General features: G+C 32.7%; 1 protein-coding gene across 2 annotated transcripts; it reads left to right on the forward strand.

Moving 5' to 3' along the window:
- The first annotated feature begins 1,100 nt into the window (after window positions 1-1,100).
- Bili (FERM domain-containing protein 8 Bili) lies at window positions 1,101-20,143 on the forward strand. Of its 2 annotated transcripts, XM_080168660.1 has the most exons (17): window positions 1,101-1,675; window positions 2,239-2,333; window positions 2,925-3,009; window positions 4,329-4,422; window positions 5,134-5,236; window positions 6,695-6,831; window positions 7,057-7,188; window positions 7,588-7,653; window positions 8,476-8,520; window positions 8,894-9,015; window positions 9,680-9,803; window positions 10,287-10,378; window positions 16,581-16,686; window positions 17,467-17,619; window positions 17,990-18,122; window positions 18,891-18,963; window positions 19,744-20,143. In XM_080168660.1, the coding sequence occupies exons 3-17, from the start codon at window positions 2,936-2,938 to the stop codon at window positions 19,814-19,816; spliced, it is 1,527 nt and encodes a 508-aa protein (XP_080024786.1). In that variant the 5' UTR covers window positions 1,101-1,675; window positions 2,239-2,333; window positions 2,925-2,935; the 3' UTR covers window positions 19,817-20,143. The 2 variants fall into 2 exon arrangements, with proteins under 2 accessions (XP_080024786.1, XP_080024794.1); XM_080168668.1 differs by lacking the exons at window positions 1,101-1,675; window positions 2,239-2,333 and having other exon boundaries at window positions 2,947-3,076.
- Window positions 20,144-20,241: the final 98 nt, after the last annotated feature.

The following is a 20,241-nucleotide window of genomic DNA, read 5'->3' on the forward strand; positions in this document are numbered from 1 at the left end:
TGTTATATAGTCCAGGTTGACCTTATTCTTTGACTGATATCCTAAAACTTGACCAATACCAGCAAAGAGTTTAAATTCAAAGGGCATACATACATTTACAACACACACTTTCTTACATCCAGTTACTTTTATAATTCTACAATTGTTTTTTAGGAAATAGTGTATATTTCCACTCTGCTATCTATGAGACTATTAGAGGTGAAACAAATTATGGTAAGTTAAACGTTGATATAATTCAAATTAGTTATTTTAAACTTATAAGAAAACGGTTTTATAAGGCAAAACAAAACAAGGATGGCAACATCCATAAAAGCGAAGCTCTGAAACAGTTAGACAAACGAACATTAACACTTGTATAATTAGAACTGAATAATCAGAATATAAATGTATAAAAGTCGAATTAAACAAAATTGTTAGTAAATCTGTTGAAAAACTGATTAAATACAGGATATTGTTTAAGGACATACTTATATTTTTAGGACTTTATTATAGAGGTGATTCGCTTATAACAATGTACTTTGTTGCATTCCAAAAATGAGACCAATCGGATAATTTTATCACATATAAATTTTATGTTAAAAAAAGTTAAAATCAACATGTTTAAAATGGACCTACGGACTTTCTGGTAATGATTATAGAGTTGCTTCTCTTTTTAACTTGTAAAACAACTCATCATGCAAAGTTTGAAATCTATATGGCATTTTTAACATGCTTAAATTACCGAAAAGAGCTTTCCGTTACGTACGGACGTACGGACCGACCCAAATTATAGAAAAGCTTTGCTTTTAGAAAGATATCTCTCTGATATTTATATTATAAATTGTAAATATGAATTTTGAATCTTATCTAATAAGTTTTCTGTCTGTAAAAATATCAACTTTCCTTGCTTTCTCTTTTTAGGCTTCAAAGGGGAGGGCAGCTCCGAGGGGAGTAGTAGCGGGAGTAACCTCAGTGATGGGGGGAGCAGAGGGAAGGGGAGCTCCGAGGGGAGTAGCGGGAGTAACCTCTGTGATGGGGGGAGCCTCTGTGAAGGTTACAAGGGGGAGGATCAATATTCGTATCAGCTGGCACATAACCTCAAGAACAACAAAAACAAGGAAATTTTTATTTATTTATATTTTTTTGTTATAAAAGTGATTAGAAAAAATGCATTTTCAAGTTTATGTATATTTAGGTCTTAAGTGAAGCTTTTCCATAATAAGGGCCGGTACATCCGTCCGAAACGGTTAGCTCATTTTGTTGATTTAGATGTATAAGAATTTTTGTATCGATTTAAAACTTTGTATGTTGATTTTATAACAGTAAGGTACCGTGTACGATTTAGAAAACGTAGCAACCCTATAATTGTTACAAATATTAAGTTCATCAACTTTTTAACAACAGTGTTTTATGTAATATGATTATCGTATTCATTTGATTCCTATAACAACAAGGTACAATGTTATAATTGTACAATTTTTTAAATTTTTCATATTATATAAAAATTATAAAAGTATCAATTAACAAATTAAAAGTTCAATTTTAAGGTTATAATTTACGGTTCTAAAATATTGTTTTTTTTTTGTAAGTTAAGTTTTCTTTTTCAGACATTTGAAGAATCTGCTTTGATAAAAACTCAACTAGAAAAGATTTCTTTAGTTACAGAAAATCTGCATCTAGTGAAGGCTAATCAAAGGTAATAGTGAACATTATTACAGTTGCGTTAATGTTTTATTACATAAAAATGATTCATAGAACACATATGACCGTAATAGAAATTAGGGGTTTTGTCGTATTTTCATAGTAGCTTTTGAAGGTTTTTTTTATGTTGGGTTAGGTTAAATAGATATTAATGCTAGAGCCCCCCCCCCCCCCGCATGGTCTAGAAATAGGAGAAAAGCTACTGTGAAAATACGACGAAACTCGCAACTACGTCTTCTTTCCGATGCATGATCCAAAATTAGTTTTAAAAGTAAAAGGCAAAAAAGACGTATAGCTAAATAGATTTACTCTGATAATTTTAATTCAACATAATATCTCTTTACAGATTTACATCTATCGTACATATTCATCCTTATTATTGACAAAGACCAAAGTGTGTCAAAAATCACAAATGTGACGTCATAAAAATGGGGGATTATCCATCTCTTAGGATAATCATTAGGGGTTTTCTTTCCCACTTCTCCTCTTATTTTTATGACATAACATGGTTGATTTTTAACACACTTTAGCCTATGCTTGTTATTCCTTTTATTTCAGGGAGGAGAGGGAAGGGGAGGAGGTTGAGGACGAGGGGGAGGTTGACCAGTTACAACTGGTGCAGGGGGAGGTGGATAATTTCCAGGCGGACAAAGGCAAGGACATACGGATAAGAACATATTGTTTATCAGCTGCTGCGCTTGCATGTCGGCCAATAATTCAAATCGGCACCCATTTTTGATTCAGCACAACATCATTCAGCAAATAAAGATAAGAAATTCTTAATATAAAGTAACAGGACGTATTTCTGTCTGTCTGTACCAAAGGATCTCGCTAACCACTGAACCGGCATGGTTCTCCTTTATCCGTTACAGGGTAGCTTACATAGGTCACTAAAGATGTTATGGGAAAAAAACGACCCCCCTCCTCAATTTTTAATTTGAGTTTTTTTTAAAGTTAAAAAAAATTTGGGAAGAGGGGGGCATTATTTATTGTGAGGGTAAAGATGCCCACCCCCAAAATAGTTTTTAAAATCTTGTCTGAACCTTTAAGAAACTTAAGAAACCATAAAGGAAAACCATATCGGTTCAGCAGTTAGAAAGATCCTTCGCTGCAAACAAAAAAGCGTTTAATATTATTTTATATTTCTAACTTTTCGTGGTACATATAAAGTATAAGTTACTATTTGCAATGTTCAAAATCTTCTCGCAAATCAATATGTTTAACCGTATGTATTAATGAACAAGGAGAAGTTTATATGAGAGTAGCGGAGTATAACCGTATTATCAGCAAGCAGGCACAGGTCACTATGGATGCAGATAGTGACTACAGGTAACTAGTATAACTGTATTATCAGCAAGCAGGCACAGGTCACTATGGATGCAGATAGTGACTACAGGTAACTGATAACATATAAAGAAAAGCTACGCTTATAATTGAATAATTATTTTTTTTTTGGGGGGGGGGGGTTAGTCGACCCCACTCCTTTATTTTAGTTTTAAAAACAATTTTTTATTTTTTATTTTTATGGTGTTTGGGAAGTCCCACCCCTCCCAACCCAAAAAAAAAAAAATAGTTATAAACCTTCCCGGGACCTATGAGAAGCTACCCTGTAAAGGAGAACCCGATCGGTTCAGCGGTTGGCAAGATCCTTCGGTACAAACAGACAGATGGACAGACAGACATCGTTTTACTTTGTATTATAGATATCTCTAAAATATTTATGCGCTGATTGTTCCATGTCTATTTAACGATTGTTGAATTAATAATACAAACTTTTTATATTTGCTTTGTAATGATTATCTCAAATTTATTTTCTAATTACTGTTGAACAAGGATGACAGCATCCATAAGTAGCGAAGCTCAGAAATTATGAATGTATATTATGAATATATTTACCATATACCAGTGTCATCCTATATATTTGATGAAATAGGGAAATGACGAAAACTTCAAAATCACGCAACCTTTAAATCACGAAAAATTTAAAATCTAGGAATCAATCTAGCACCACAATATTTACACAAATCTTAATGAAACTTGATGGAAATATGTAGACTATTAGCATATTCAATCCCTGATAATTTCAGCCGTAAATTTTGAATAGGAATTGAGAAAACAATAGAAAACCTAAAAATCTAGGAATCGATCTAGCACCCCTATTAATAAAAAAATCGTAATAAAACTTAAGGAAAATATGTAAAATGTAAATTTAAGCAATCCCAGAAAATTTCAGCCCATTATCTTAAAAAGAAGTTGAGAAAATCAGAAAAACATGAAAATGTAGGAATCGATCTAGCACCCCAAATGACAGACGGTTGGACAAAACAATGTATAGATTAGATGGGCATATGTTATAAGAATCTTCACTAAAAATTTCAGCTGTCTATCTTTTATAGGAGCCGAGAAAATCACGTTTCCCCCACTTTGTCTCAGACGGACGGACAGACGGACAGACGGACGGACAGACGGACAGACGGACGGACAGACGGACGGACATTTCGAATTATAGAGTAGCTTCGCTACTAAAAAGAAATCCACCTTTTAAATTTAAATTTTGATATATATGCAACTTTTAAAACTTCCCTTATAGCATTAAACCAGAAATAAATCATACCAAATTTATTTTAACAAAATTGATTGTTTTTTAGAGAATATTATCGAGATCGACCGCGAGGCGAATTTTTGACGCGCGGAGCAGCTTTATCATCTCAAAATACAACCCAGCCTGGAAGGTTGGCTCAGGTGCACAATAAATTTGGTGGATTTTAAATAATACCTTGTGGTGGATTTTTAGGTGTGTCAAAGGCTTTGCTTATGTCAAGAATGCACAAATTATGAATAGTGACAAAGTTATTTTCTTAGGGAGAGAGGGGTTATTGGGCTGTTTATTACACTAGTCCCCAAAGTTTTATAATAAAGGTTTCTTATTCGTTGGATTAACAACTTTGGGGACTTTTATTGAACTTTGATTGTTTAATTTATTAAGTTGGGCGTCACTGTCCATATTTTTTTAACACTATAGTCTACAGAAGGGGTAATTTGTGTATCATCATTGGGGATGTAAATCAATTTATCGGCCATTGTCTTATCCCTTTAGATCCCTGTATTTACTCTCCTTTATTAACACTGCAGTTTTCAATTGTTTACAATTAAAATCAAATTCACCATAACCTTACGCCTTAGATTTAGGCTATTTCAATTTTAGTTAGAATCTACTCTATTTAACTTTTGAGAATAGTTCCTTTCGTGGCAAAGCCCCTTAAGGGGCGATTCGTTGTAGTTTTAAAATGGCTTTTGATAGGTTATTTTAGGGTAGGTTAGGTTATATTAGGTTAGGTGATTGCCCCACAGGGCTAGAGCCTCCCGCAGGGGCTAGAAATAGGAGAAAAGCTACTGTGAAAAGAGCGTTGCCACGAAAGGGACTATACCCCAACTTTTTTGTTTTAATTTCAGCAAGATTATGGAAGATATAATACACAGACAAGACTTGGAAGAAATCTCTCTTCAGAAAAACTTGGCCAAGAGAGAGCAAGAAATCCTACTATACTTAGAAAAAGTAAGTTTATATTATTAACTTAATTTGATAAAGGAATTTTAATTCCTATTATAAAGGTTGTGCAAAAAAATGCGGACTTTTTAAAATTGAAATTGCGCGGCTTGTGTTAATAGTAGAAATATGTTATGCTTATCGTTAAAACCGGTATGAACTCTAGTTTTTGGAAATATAAGAACGAATCCTGTGCTACGTATGGTTTAGGAGCTACGTGGTGAAATGTCCCTATTGCCTTAAAACTTGAATTGCGAGTAAACCAGAAAAATTAAAAAAAAATAAACCTATTCTTAAAGCTTTTTAATTATTTGTATTTATTTGTCATAAAAATCTTCTATTCGAATATGAAAAAATCTACGAATATTTGTACTGAAATCATTCTTTTACAATGGATCCTCCAACAAGGTATCAAATAAAACTTGAGATTGAAACTTTTTTGAAAAAGTACCCTGGAGCAAGCATAAAAGAGATTAGAAAATTTTTGAAAAGTGGATCTGCATCCCAGGTATGGAATAATCTTACAAAACAAACAAGATTTTCATTCCTGGTGAGAAATTACAATAAATGCCAAGAAACAGGTTCGTCGATAAAGCATAGAGGATTTAATGGGCGGAAGAAAACACCAGAGAGTGTACAGAAAAGAGTAAAAAAATGTTATTGAATAAAAAACACCTGGATTAAGAAAAGTTGCTGCCACTACAGGTGTTTGCGTTTCTACTGCTAGAAATATTCTAAAATCAACAAAGGCTAAACCGTACCACAAATATAGATCCCAAAAAATAAATGATGCCCAAAAAGACCAGAGGGTTAAGTTTTCTAAATATTTACTTCTTCGTTTTGGTTCTTGTTATTCAATCTTTTTTATACTTCAATATTTGATAATTTACTCGCAATTCAAGTTTTAAGGCAATAGGGACATTTCACCACGTAGATCCTAAACTATACGTAGCACAGGATCTGTTCTTATATTTCCAAAAACTAGAGTTCATACCGGTTCTAACGATATGCATAAAATATTTCTACTATTAACACAAACCGCGCAATTTCAATTTTAAAAAAGTCCGCATTTTTTTGCACACCCTTTATAAAGGTTTTATATATTTGAACCGATTGAGATCTTCCTTTTATAAAAGCTTTACTTGGGTATGGTTTAATGCTATTTAGTCTAAATACAGCCCCTTCCGATAAGGGGAGAATCCAATAGTTACACATAAAGAGGGCAATAAAAATTGTGTTTTAAAACTCAAAAAACCAAGGGTTCTCCTTCGATTTAAGTGTCATCTAGAGAATCCAGAGAATCATCCGCGTGTAATGGGATGCGATACTTTATGACGCGGTTTCGGCCCAAGATTTAAACCTATCACCTCCCAGGCGACGAGCGGATGCGCTACGTGTTGAGCCACGGTCGCGGGTAAAAAAAATAGCTTCAATACTTATTTCGTTTAATAATGTATATGTTTCTAGAATTGGATGTTTGTGTGTACCTAATGTCAGCTGTTGCCGTACAGATGGAGATAGAAGAGGGCGCCAACAGTACAGTTACAGATATTCTAAACAGTTTGGTGGGGGAAGAGGAGTTAGCTCTCCCTAGAACGGGATCAGTAAGTTTAATTTGAAATTAAAACAAGGATGACAACATCCATAAAAGCGAAGCTCTGAAATGGTAGGACAAAAGAACATTAACACTTGACATACAGATATTTTTATGACTTGATTATGGAGATGCTTCACTTATTATATTGTACCTTATTGTAAAGAGATCAAAAGTCACTTTGAAAAAAGTTATCGTTTTTGTTTTTCTTGGATATTTAATTCTAATTTTGTAGGAAATGTTATCCCTATGGATGGTATCACCCTTGTTGGAAGTTCAGCTGAAGCCGCATCATAAACCATTCTTTATCAGAAGAGAATGGAATCATTTCCTACAGAGATTCAGCTCAGCCAGTCAGGATAAAAAGGTTGATTTATTCAAATATTTCTTACTTAACTCAATGTTATTCAGTTTTACTGCTGCTTTTGAACTAGGTATATCTGTTAATTATGTGTATAAATAAATCTATATTGCCATGACTTTTATAGAATTCTGTATAGATTACTGTCTTACTGTACATCTATACACTCGGCTGCACCCCTAGCATCTAGGGGCTTTGTATTCGAAGGGATATAGAAAGGCAGCAAAATAGCCATAAACCATATACAGACTTATTTATTTCAAATAAAATAGCCTAAAACCATCTTAGGGCCTATAAGAAGCAATAATAAAGAGATCCTTCGCCACAGCCAAAAAGGCTTACTACTTTATATAATAGGATATATTTTGATAATGCATCATTATATTGAAATTTAATTTTTACCAGGCTTGTGATGAACCAATATTGTCACTCCAAAGAAATGTATTTGTAACAAGAAGAGAGGAATCTCAGGTGAACTATTTAAGTTTGAAGCACTAAGCATTTAACAAGTGTCTATAAAAAATATGACGTCATGCAATACAGATAAGCAATGATTGGCCAATACGCAGACTAAATTACCAATTGTAGGCCAGTATACATTTTATATGACCAAAGGTAGGCCAGTATGAGGTCATTTTTTATAGGCACCATTAAAAGCTTCTTGTAGCACCTCTACAACTAGACTTATGTTCCTACTCTTTTATACTTGGTTTCAACTAGAAAAAATATTCTAGTTTTTAGCTAAATCAATATGCATTTATGTAGCTTAGTTAATTTTACCAATGATAACAACATCTATAAAAGCGAAGCCTTGAAACGGTAGGACATACGAACATTAACACTTGTAAAGTGCAGAGCTGATAAGCAGAATATTAATTCAAAAGTCTAAACAAAATTGTAAGTAAATTTTTGCAAAACTGCTTAAAAACAGGATACTGTACATACTTACATTTTTAGGACTTGTTTATGACTTATAACATTGTACCTAATCCAGTATTTTATCATCAGATGAATAGGATAATCATAAATACAAAAATTCGTTGTCAAAAAGTAAAAAATCAGTATGTTTTAAATGGATGTACGTATTAATAATAATAGGAATCATCATGCTAAGTTTAAAATCGATCTAACCTGTTTTAATTTAAAAAGAGAGCCTGTCTTGGACGGACGGACCGATTCTTATTATAGAAAAGATTCGCTTTTAAAGATGTTGCTTTTCGAAAGCTGTCAAAGAATAATTTTTTGATAATTGATATGATTTATATATTTGGTAATATTTTTTATTTTTTTCAGATCAAAGATCCCAAACTTTTGGAATTGCTCTATGAAGAAGCAAAGGTAAATAAATTATAAAAATAACAAGATCTCTTTGTGTCTGTCTGTACCCAAGAATATTGCTAACCGCTGAACCGATATGGTTCTTCTTTACAATTTATCTTATTAAAGGTCTTGGTAAGGTTTATAACTATTTTGGGGGAAGGGTACCACCACCCTCTCAAGAGAAATTAAGTCCTCCCCCCACTTCTAAACATTTATTCACCTAAAATGCCTCTAGAGTCCTTCATGTACGCAGCCCCTAGTTTTCATCCACGTACAAATTCTTTTTTAACATGCAAAAAGTATTTCAATGTGTGAAAAGGAAAATTTTGCAATGCAAAGAAAAGGTGAAAGAAACAGAACTATTTGACAACAAATCAAATTATTTTTTTAGTATAACATATTGACTGGAAGATATCCCTGTGAGATATCTGACTATATTATGCTGGGTGGTATTCAAGCCAGGCTGGAGCTTGGCCCTTATGATGTATCCATCCATACTCCCGCATTTATCAGGTTATAGCTTTATTGACAAGTAGCACAGTTAGTGGTAGGGGGAGAAAATCACTCAAAAATCAGCCACGATACGTAATAAAAATGAGGGAGATGAGAGGAGAATTGGGGAAAGAAATCCCCTAAAAAAGAGATGGATAATCCCTCGTTTTTATGACGTCACGAGGCTGATTTTTGAGTGACTCTTTCCCCCTTCAATAAGCGTATCACTCATAGATGTCTATATTTCCAAAGCAAAATAGGGAAAGATGTCACTCCTTTTGACGTGCCTATTCTATTGACGTCATAAAATACCCTATATCCCCATCTATTTTCTAGGGTGATTCTTTACCCCTTTCCCTTTCTCTTTCCATCTACTATGACGTCAATAGAAAACGTAAGCCAAACATCTATCCTCATTTTGTTAGGGCAATATAGACAGCAACGTATTACTTACGATGTCGGTACGTCTGTAATGCTACGTTGGAAATTGGATTAGCTCATCGGATCAGATAGGCAGGTGAAGTTTCCATCAATCAGAAAAGAATTATAACACATTCTTCTGTATGTTCACCAATAGCAGTAAAATTAAATTTTCGAAGCAGTCTTGACAGGCTTTTAAAATTTTCAATGATAACAGTGTAAGTACATTTTCATTAATTATACTTGATCTAATGGATTTATTTAGACAAAATCTGCAAAGATTCTTGCCTCAGCACGCCTGTAGGCAGGGTAGGGGATTAATGAACTGGCTACCCTGGCCATCAACAAGCAAATCTTCCACAGAGGCTAGGCTTATTGATCAATTTAAGGTATATATGTATTCATATTTTTCCCAGAGAGAGAGAGAGAGAGGGGACAATGGGCTGTTTATTACACTAGTCCCCAAAGTTTTATAATAATGTTTTCTTATTGGTTGGCTTAACAACTTTGGGGACTTTTGAATAGTTTTGTTTAACATAAGTGTTCAAATGTTTCAACCACTAATTTTAATCTACAGAAGGGGTAATTTTGTGTGTCATAATTGGTAATGTACATCAACTTATAGGCAATTGTCTTATCCCTATAGATCGATGCAAATGTGTATTTTCGGTAAAGTTTATATTTTAAACAAGGATGACAACATCCATATGTAGCAAAGCACAAATCTAAATCTATCTCTAAAGTTTTGTTTCAAGTTTTCAAAATTAAACAACGCTAAAAAGATGTACACTTTAAATTTCCTATCAAAAGAAATTCTTCTTTGGCCCTTGAAAGATGAAAAAATTTAATCAAAATTAATTCTATTATTGAAGGCAATCCCTAACAATGCATCTCCAAAACGATTGGTGAAGAAATATTTGGAATTCTGTTGGTCGCTTCCATACTATGGAAGTGCATTTTTCAGGTATTTTTCATTGTTAAAAGGATCGCCATCCGCCTGTTTTAACATGCAGCTTTAGCTTATAAAAAAGGGCTGATTTTAAATACGATTTCAAACTGTTGCAAATTTACTTTACAGTTTGTTTCCACATGCCTACTTTTTAACCCTTGGTTATAGAGATGCTTTAAATTTACATGTCTAAAAAGGACAATCTATTAATGCTTAAACATAGAATTGTAATGCTTTCAAAATTATACCTCATTATTACAGAAATTTAAATTCAAAGCTTGAGGTCGATAGAACTATTCTAATATGACCGAAACAACGTCAATAGCTTGTATAGTTGAACTTACTGAATTTGTTGAAAAGCTTCGCTTTGAGTGAAACACTGCTGCTAAATTTCAGTCAGAAATTTGCCGGGAATCGATCCCTTTGCGTTTTACATGTCAAAGAAATTTTATTCTTCACATTAGATGTCTTTTAATCTTTTACTCCTTTGAAATGTAATATCATTACAAGGATTACAACATCCTTAAAAGCGAAGCTCTGAAACGGTAGGACAAACGGACACTTGTATAGTGTCACCCTAGTTGTTTAATCTGAAATCATAGGTTTATAATTGCATAATACATGGAAAATCGCTATTAGAATTTGCCCATAGTAATCAGGTTAAGAGTATTAAAAACGGAAAATCTTAAAAGTGGCTGACATTAAAAAAAAAATGTTTAATAGAAAAGTCTTTAGTTTTCTTGCTCGAATAAAATGTGTAAAATAAAAATTTAAAAATACTTTTGGTTTTTGATATAAAAAAAAGTGAACTTTGGATGTTATAATTACCTTATTTTTGTCTGAACTTCTTACTAGAGAAAATAGGAAAATGTCTTATCAAGTCTCCTAATTTTTACATAGGGTCAAGAAATGTCACCATAGATTCATTAATCAAATTTGTTTAAGTGTTTCCTCAAAACTGTACTAGAATTTTTATTGAAATGAAATGCTTTATATGTTAACTAAAAAAGAAATTCTAAATGCAATTTAACTTTAGAGTTTTCCCAAAATTAAAAAAAAATATTTTTAAATATATTTGACTATTTTCTGAGTCTTTTATTTAAAGACATTGTACAAACAACCATACTGTCTCAAAATCGAAAATGGGATGGGAGGCATAAACTATAAACAAGGATAACATGTTCCTTAAAAGTAAAGCTTAACAAAACAGGTGGATAATCGAATCTTGACAAACATTATTTATAAAAATTTATCATAAAAATTAAATACAAAATAGGTATGTTTTATGCAACAATGTTTTTTTGAATGAGTTAAAGAGAAAATTATTATTATAGGGTGCCTAACAGCCATAGGAATAAACATTGCAAATTCCTGTTATTAAATCATCTATCTACATAATCTAAACATTTATATTCCTAATATCTAAAGCATCTAAGTTTAATATGTACAAATTGAATTATTAATAAAGTTTATAAATTGTTAGGTACATTCTTAAAATTTGTACCAACATTTAAAAAATATATAATGTTTCAGAAATCGCATGTTTAAATCAAGAGGACAATTCCAACATATTAAGATTAACGATTGAACAAAGCTATACATTACGGACAGCCCTACCCTAATTAAAGAAATGCTTCGCTTTATGGATTGAAATGTGTTTACATATTCTATTTATAGTCTTGAAAACTATCTTCTAATATGTTTAAAGTTTCATACAGAAAGGGGAAATAACAAACCCCTCTTTTTACCCCTCCTCATTTATTACTAATGAAAGGTATTTCTTTAATACAATTAATAATTACTAATTCAAATTATGGACCTGTGGATTCGCCAAAGCATCTAGGGGAGGCCTAATACTAATAAGTCCTAAACCCAATTCCACGCAAAAAGTTAAATTTGATGATAAAAAAGGCCAAAAACCACTAAATTATGCTTCTCTAATATGGAAAGCTCATTCGCCTCAGCTGTTAACAGAAAAAAAGCTAAGTCTAACATTTATGATGATCAATTTTTAAAAAAAATGTAGCACAGCCACTCTATAGCTATGGTCGGTTTGATTGTTTGTCAGTCTGTATTATAGAGTAAGAAAAAATAGATTTTCTCATCAGCTATCAAAGATAGAACCCTTCATTCATATAATATTAAGTTCAGACTTGTTTTTGCTATTCAAACATTTGTTGCCTTGTAAAAACGCTTTGCACTGAATAAATGTCAGTTAGTTGACCGTTCAGTTAGTTATAGATATTCAAGGCAACAAGACATGTGCAAATTGACAAAATGAACTAGAAACAAACAAAGAAATTAACAACAAACAGCATTAAAGTTAATCATTAAATTTATCCAGGGGTATGAAACTCAAAATAGGTTTCTTCTTAATAATAATATACTAATTAAGATGAAAGTTATTTTTGTTTTATACTTCTAAATTGCTACTATTTTTGGCATGTATGTGATATACAATTGATGAGGATAGTTATGAATAGTTAATAAATCCAATTAAAATAATGATCATTTCCTTATTATTCAACTAAATTGAAGTTTTATAATAAGTATCTGTATCGTATCTTCATAATTGGTAAACTAATTATCAAAAATGAAAGAAACAAAACTACTTGATGATATGCCAAGCTTCTATATGAAATTAAACCTTTAAAAAATACATAAATTTTTGTTTGTTTTGTTCTATTATTTATGAATTCCTATAGTTTTTTTGTGTTCATGATAATGTTTAGTAGAAAAAATTATAATATTGAAGATTTCATTTATGAATAGTAATACAGTATTTTTCAAAATTAAGTTTATTTATCTTTATCTTTAAATAGATTGTAGTTAATTTGACTTAAGATTGGTAAAGATGGAAAGTAGGATAATAAAAGGGGAACAATATACATACGTGGAGAAAAGGGAAGGTCATACAGGCCTGTGCATAGATAAAAGAAAATAAAAGGAGGCAATTTACAGGAGAATGGGAAGGGGTGTTTTTCACTTTGGGGGATAGGTAGTTAGGATTAGAGAATTTTTTAGTGAAAGGGGAGGGATTAGAGAAAAGGGAAACTGTGAAAAAGAGGGTAGGTGATTGAACCATATAGAGGGATGGGGAAAAAGGGTCATTAAAAGGGGGGGGGGTGGATTAAGTAGGAGAGGTGAAAAAAGAAGAGGGGATAGGTTAATAAAGGGGGTGGGGAAGGGTGGATATAGTGGAGGGGGGAGGTTCAAATTAAAGGGAAGATGAGCAATACCCAGAAAGAGGAGTGGGTAAGTAGGGTAAAGGGGTTATTATAAAGAAAGGATAAATTCACATAAGGAAGGGAAAAACAATGTAAAGAAAGGGTAGAGGGGATTTTAAAAAGGGATTGATCTCTGGGTCAGGGGTCAGAAATATGTTATTTAATATGTAGTTGTTTATCTGAAAAAAAAATTATATTCCAATTAATAGATTCATATTCCCCTTTAATATTTTCTTTAACTCTCTTAAAAAAGCGTCTTACATTACAAATAATTCCTGTGACAATTTATGCACAGTAATTGTCTGAAACTTTAGGACTATCATCAACTTTAAACATGACTCTAACATTAATATACTAACTTTGTGATTTCAAAAGACTAGGGCAGAACTGAATAATCGGAATATAAATGAATAAGAGTCAAAGTAAAATTGTGAGTAAATTTGTTTAAAAACGATTTGATACAGGATAATGGTTATGGACATACTCACTTTTTTAGGACAGATCTACTTACAATGTTTTTTCGTTCGACTTTTATATTTGCATTTATATTCAGATTATTCAGTTCTGACATTATACAAGTGTTAATGTCCGTTTGTTCTACCGTTTCAGTGCCTCGCTTTTATGGATGTTGTCATCCTTGTTAGTCTGTGTTTTCAAGTGTTGTGTACAGAGATTGATGGTGTATTCTTGTAATCTATGGCTCTCAAAATTTCATTATCTAAATGGGTTTACTCCATTGAGAATTATTAGATACAAAGGCATGTAGCTTAATAAACCCTTATTTTGAAATAAAGAAAAAACAAAGGAGTCATAATAGGTTTTAAGAGGTAATTCAAAGCAAATAGATTTTATTATCTTTTAAAAGCGAAGCTTTTCTATAATTAGGGTCGGTCCGTCCGTCCGTCAGAAACGGATTGCTCTTTTCGTTAATTTAGGCATGTTAGAGTTGTCCTATCAATTTCAAATTTTGCATGGTAATTCCTGTAGTAATTAATTACAATTTAGAAAGCGTAGCAACTCTGTAATCAATACCAAAATGTCCGTACGTCCATTTTAAATATGTCGATTTTTAACTTTTTAAGAGCATCTCTATAATCAAGTCCTTAAAATGTAAGTATGTCCTTAAACATTATCCTGTATTTCAGCAGTTTTTAACAATTTCACTTACAGTTTTTTTACTTTTATATTCTGATTATGAGTTCTGACACTCTACAAGTGTTAATATTCGTTTCAGAGCTTTGCTTTTATGGATGTTGTCATCCTTGTTTAATTGCATATTAAAGGGTAATAAAATATTAAAAGCAATTAATTTATGACTGCTGCTAATGTTGCAAAATTATATATTTATATATTTCTATTTCTCTAATATCACTGTATAACTTATGTTTAATGCCAGGGCAATGGTAAATAAATTATTAACAATAATCGAATTTCAACTATTTGTAGCGAAAACTACTTAATTTAATGTACGTCTATTGTTCTATCCCTGTATTATTGCTCCCATTGTTTAATTTCCTGCATTTTTAAGTATTAAAATGAAACACTGCAGTCTAAGCATTAGCTTTCTATATTTTACTATGGGGAACCTCTCCCTCTTCCATCTGTGTAATTAGAATAACAAATTCAGATTACACACAGTTTAATTATTCATCACTTAATGTCTGGCGCTCACAAAATACAAATGTATACAACACATCAAAATTTTTAATTTTTTAAGATTTTTATTTTTTTTAAAACGGTTAGCTCCAATAGCAGCGAAATGCTTTAGTATTCTATAAAAAATATAATCTTTTAACGACCTTTTTGTCCTTGTGATTTGAAGGCACCACTGTTTGTCTATTCAATGGTTTTCTTTTATCTATTGCACAGTTCCTGGTTAAATGTTCTTTGTAACGATTGTCTTCAAAAAAATATGAATTTAAAGGCTGCCAGCTGCTAAACGGCTGAACGTACATATCATGACTGAAAACCGTTTTAAGCAGCATAAGAAGGCCTACAAATAATCTGGAATAGCCAAGATCCAATGATGCACTCAAAAAGCTTCACTGAAGAAAAAACGTGTAAATTAAGTCTTTTTTGCTCATTTAATGTACTGCAAAATAAATGTGCATTATTGATTAATGACTATTACAGATTATTTGTAGATGTTAGAAGAGATAATCGTTACCAGGAACATTTTATCTTGAACTGCCCTTGACCTGCTCTCTGAAATCTTTATATTTTACTGCTGTGCATGTCTGTGATGAGTCATGCATATACTTGAACTAATTATATGACTACCCTAAACATGAAACTTACAATTTGAATTATTTTGAGAACTACATTTATTCATAATTCTAGAGGTCAGATAGAAACTCCCGCCAAATCACTGAGCAGCCTGGTCATCAATGTATTTATAATTCTAGAGGTCAGATAGAAACTCCCGCCAAATCCTTGAGCAGCCTGGTCATCAATGTATTTATAATTCTAGAGGTCAGATAGAAACTCCCGCCAAATCACTGAGCAGCCTGGTCATCAATGTATTTATAATTCTAGAGGTCAGATAGAAACTCCCGCCAAATCACTGAGCAGCCTTGTCATCAATGTATTTATAATTCTAGAGGTCAGATAGAAACTCCCGCCAAATCACTGAGCAGCCTGGTCATCAATGTATTTATAATTCTAGAGGTCAGATAGAAACTCCCGCCAAATCCTTGAGCAGCCTGGTCATCAATGTATTTATAATTCTAGAGGTCAGATAGAAACTCCCGCCAAATCACTGAGCAGCCTGGTCATCAATGTATTTATAATTCTAGAGGTCAGATAGAAACTCCCGCCAAATCACTGAGCAGCCTAGTCATCAATGTATTTATAATTCTAGAGGTCAGATAGAAACTCCCGCCAAATCACTGAGCAGCCTGGTCATCAATGTATTTATAATTCTAGAGGTCAGATAGAAACTCCCGCCAAATCACTGAGCAGCCTGGTCATCAATGTATTTTTAATTCTAGAGGTCAGATAGAAACTCCCGCCAAATCCTTGAGCAGCCTGGTCATCAATGAGGATACAGAAATTCTTATAGCTATCAACAGCTCTGGCATTTATGTTCTGGATCCGGTAATCATTTTTATATTTTTGTACAGACATTTGCAAACAAATTATACAAAAATATAAATCCTTATAATGAAGTAACGGGATCTTTGTATGTCTGTCTAATGTACCGAAGGATCTCACTAACCGCTGAACCGATATGGTTCTCCTTTACAGGCTAGCTTCTCGTAGTTCCTGAGAAGGTTTATAACTATTTTTGGGGAGGGTACCACGAGAAATCGCCCCATCAAATTTTACTTTTTTTTAGTAAAATAAAAAATATGGGTTATCTATCGAATTCATTTACCCCCTCCCTAAGTACCCCAAGAAGCCTCTAGTGGCGTAGCCGCTTGAAAAAAAAATAACCATTAAAAGCAATCCTATTCTTTATGTGTTTTATTTGGTTGTTACAAAGACAAAAGATTATATTTGTGAAACTAGGAAAGCCTTTGGATTATTTAATTTGACATTAATATATTTACACTTGTAATGAATGGATATGAATATATTAATGCATATGAAAGTTTAGAATAAGTTTAAATATATCGATGACGTCATTTTTCAATAAAAGCATAACTTTTAAGGGTGGTTAAGAGGATGTCGACATGCTAAACATTGATAAATTAAATAAGCTTTTTTTTATTATGCCATTCATTAACAAAGTATTTATTACGCTTAAGCATGATACTTTTAACTTTTAACAACATATTTCATTCCCTTTCCAAAGCCCTTTCAATTTCATTAAATGCATTCTAGGCGTTTGTCAAATGAGGCAAATATGAATGAAAACAATATTGATATATTCAGGTGGCAGTGGTTGTTCTACTTGGATTAAAGTTTGATGAATTATCCTGGGATTATGCCAAGCCCTCTCAAGAAAATAATGAGGATTGTCTGCCCTGCTTATTCCTGCAGTTCTGCGCTATAGAAAATGGAAGAAGGGTTTCCAAAATACTTCAGGTGCGTCATTTTAATAAAGCTTCGACGTAAAAATGATAGAAATATTGATGTTTCATTTTTATTAAACTATATGAAATAAAAATTCCCCACTCCTAGCCAATATGCACTTTCTTTGACGATACAACTATTTATTATACTATATGGAGAAAATTGCATCACCTCTGCCTAATTTTCTTTGATATTGGATTTTAAAATTTTCTTATGAAACAAAGGATCAGTAAAGAGTGAGCCTTGGGTTGTATTACAAGCCAAGGCCCTATGTTTAAAAGTTTTTCCTTGATTCGCTACTTATATAATATGCATGTTGTCATCCTTGTTTTTAATTTTCCTAAAAGTATATTAAACAATCTTGAATATATTTATGTTGTAGGTTTTCTCCAGGCAAGCAGTTCAGATGGATGCACTGATCAGCGGATTTGTTGAGGATATCAAGCAGAGAGCTGCTCTTTATTCTGAAGACAATGACGCAAGCATGTTTAATGATAATGCTACAGATACAGATGGTGAGATATTAACAACTTGAGGATTGGAGAGTTAAATCCACAAATCCATTTTTTTAAAGTAAAATATTTTTTTGTTGGGGGGGGGGGGGGATGGTAAAGCCCTCCCCCCACCCCATTTTTTATTTTTGTTTTTAAAGAACACAGTAATAGTGTCTGACTGATTATGACGTAACAAAAAAAAATAGCCAATGAGAGGCCGCTATTGACCAATGGTAAAATTTATAGTGGCCTCTCATTGGCTAACTTTTTTTGTTACGTCATAATCAGTCAGACACTATTACTGTGTTCTTTTTAAAAAATAATTTTTTTTTATTTTTTGGAGGGGGATTTTTTTCTGGGAGCGATTTTTCTTGGGAGGGTGGTGGTATCCTCCCCGAAAATAGTTATAAACCTTCCCGGGACCTATGAGAAGCTACCCTGTTAAGGAGAACTTGATCGGTTCAGCGGTTAGATCCTTCGGTGCAAACAAACAGACACATACACCATTCTACATTGTATTATAGATATGCAAAGCATCTCTAAAAATATGATCTTTAACTATTATTTAAAATAATGCACAGCGAAAAAACTTAATCAAAACTGAAATTTTCAAATGAATTCATTTTCTTGTTTTGTTTGCAAACCCCATCTGATTTTTTTTCTATTTATGAAATTAGACGGACGTACCTTCCCAAGTGATAGAGTACATGCAAACATACCGAATATAACTTTTCTTATTAAATTTCAAGTAACAGATATTTTTTTAAAAACAATTAATTTATTTTGTAGATTGTTTGATACCACTGACAACCGTATCCAGAAGAGGAATTCCAGAAAGCTGTCTTAGTAACAAACTAAACAGGTCAACTTTTTCATCCTCTAAATGAACAAGTATGACAACATAAATAAGTCGTCGGGGAGGTGATAGGCTCGAATCTCGGCTTGACACCGCGTCATAACTAAAGACGTTAAAAATTGTTCCTACTGCTACTATGTCAGGTGCGCGACATTAATAGTTAGAGTAGGGGAAATGCCTTGGCCCAAAACAGGCGCAACTCATTACCATGCACAGTTAGTACTTCTCAGACAAAGGTCGTGAATTCAAAGTGTTGGTTATCTGATGGGTGTTACTGAACCTAATACCCCGGGTGTTTGGTAAGAAAAGGAGACAATTGGCTCTCCTTGTGTAACCCTGGGTTGTTGGACCATGGCGTTTCATGTCATGGACAGCATCTCTGCCCGTGTGAGGTAAATGACGACATACATAAGTGAGAGTAAGATCAAATCATTAAGTTGGACAATCGAGTATTTTAAATCACAATGACTGTGATGACCTAATATGTAGATAAGCTTCGCATAAAACAGTATGCATATGAAACTAGGAATCCTTAGTTAAAATTATATCTTACAAAAATTCAAAACTTTTTAAATGGACGTACATACTGGTAGTGATTATTATTGAGCTGCTTCGCTCTCAGATTATACTGAACAGGAATTCTCTTGAGGGCTTTAAATCTTCATTGAACAATTAACATGCCTGATTTGACGTTTAGAGCTATCCGTTATATATTGACGGACAAACGAACAGACCCTAAATATAGGACAACTTTTGATAAAAGTATTTACAATTTATTAATTTCAGATTGACTCTGGCAACATTTGATGATGAAGGACACTGTATTGGACACATGGGATCTTGGTCATTCTCAAACTAAATATTATACCAAAGTAGCATGATGTGTGTCTCACAGAAGAATATATCTTTGACTGTATGTCATTGTACTCCGTAACAAGTAGACAAATAAAGTTTTAAAAGTTTTGGCAGGTTTTAAACTATTTGCCTTTGGCGTCATACACCCTTCTAAGAGAATAACCCCCCCCCCCCCACACACACACACATCTTTAGAAGAAACTACTAAGTTTACTAGGGGCGGAGCTATTAGTTTTTCAAAATTTAACATTTACATTCTATATTAAATAATAATAATCTTAACATGTTAATCAGTGTCTAACATCATTTTTGCAATAAAATCTTTTTAAATTAATATGTGTTTTTTTATCCTTATGTATATACCATATCTTATTTAATTAATGAAAGATTTAATTATGTCAAAAATTACGAGCGCAGCAATAACAAGAT

Source organism: Acartia tonsa, chromosome 1, assembly GCF_053477335.1.
Source record: "Acartia tonsa isolate MP-2025a chromosome 1, ASM5347733v1, whole genome shotgun sequence".
In the NCBI taxonomy this organism is placed as follows: domain Eukaryota; kingdom Metazoa; phylum Arthropoda; class Copepoda; order Calanoida; family Acartiidae; genus Acartia; species Acartia tonsa.

Coding starts and splice junctions, on each gene's coding strand:
- Bili (XM_080168660.1), top strand. CDS start 2,936: ATGAGAGTAGCGGAGTATAACCGTATTATCAGCAAGCAGGCACAGGTC. Junction 6,832..7,056: donor CTCTCCCTAGAACGGGATCA/GTAAGTTTAATT, acceptor CTAATTTTGTAG/GAAATGTTATCCCTATGGAT. Junction 9,016..9,679: donor CATACTCCCGCATTTATCAG/GTTATAGCTTTA, acceptor GGATTTATTTAG/ACAAAATCTGCAAAGATTCT.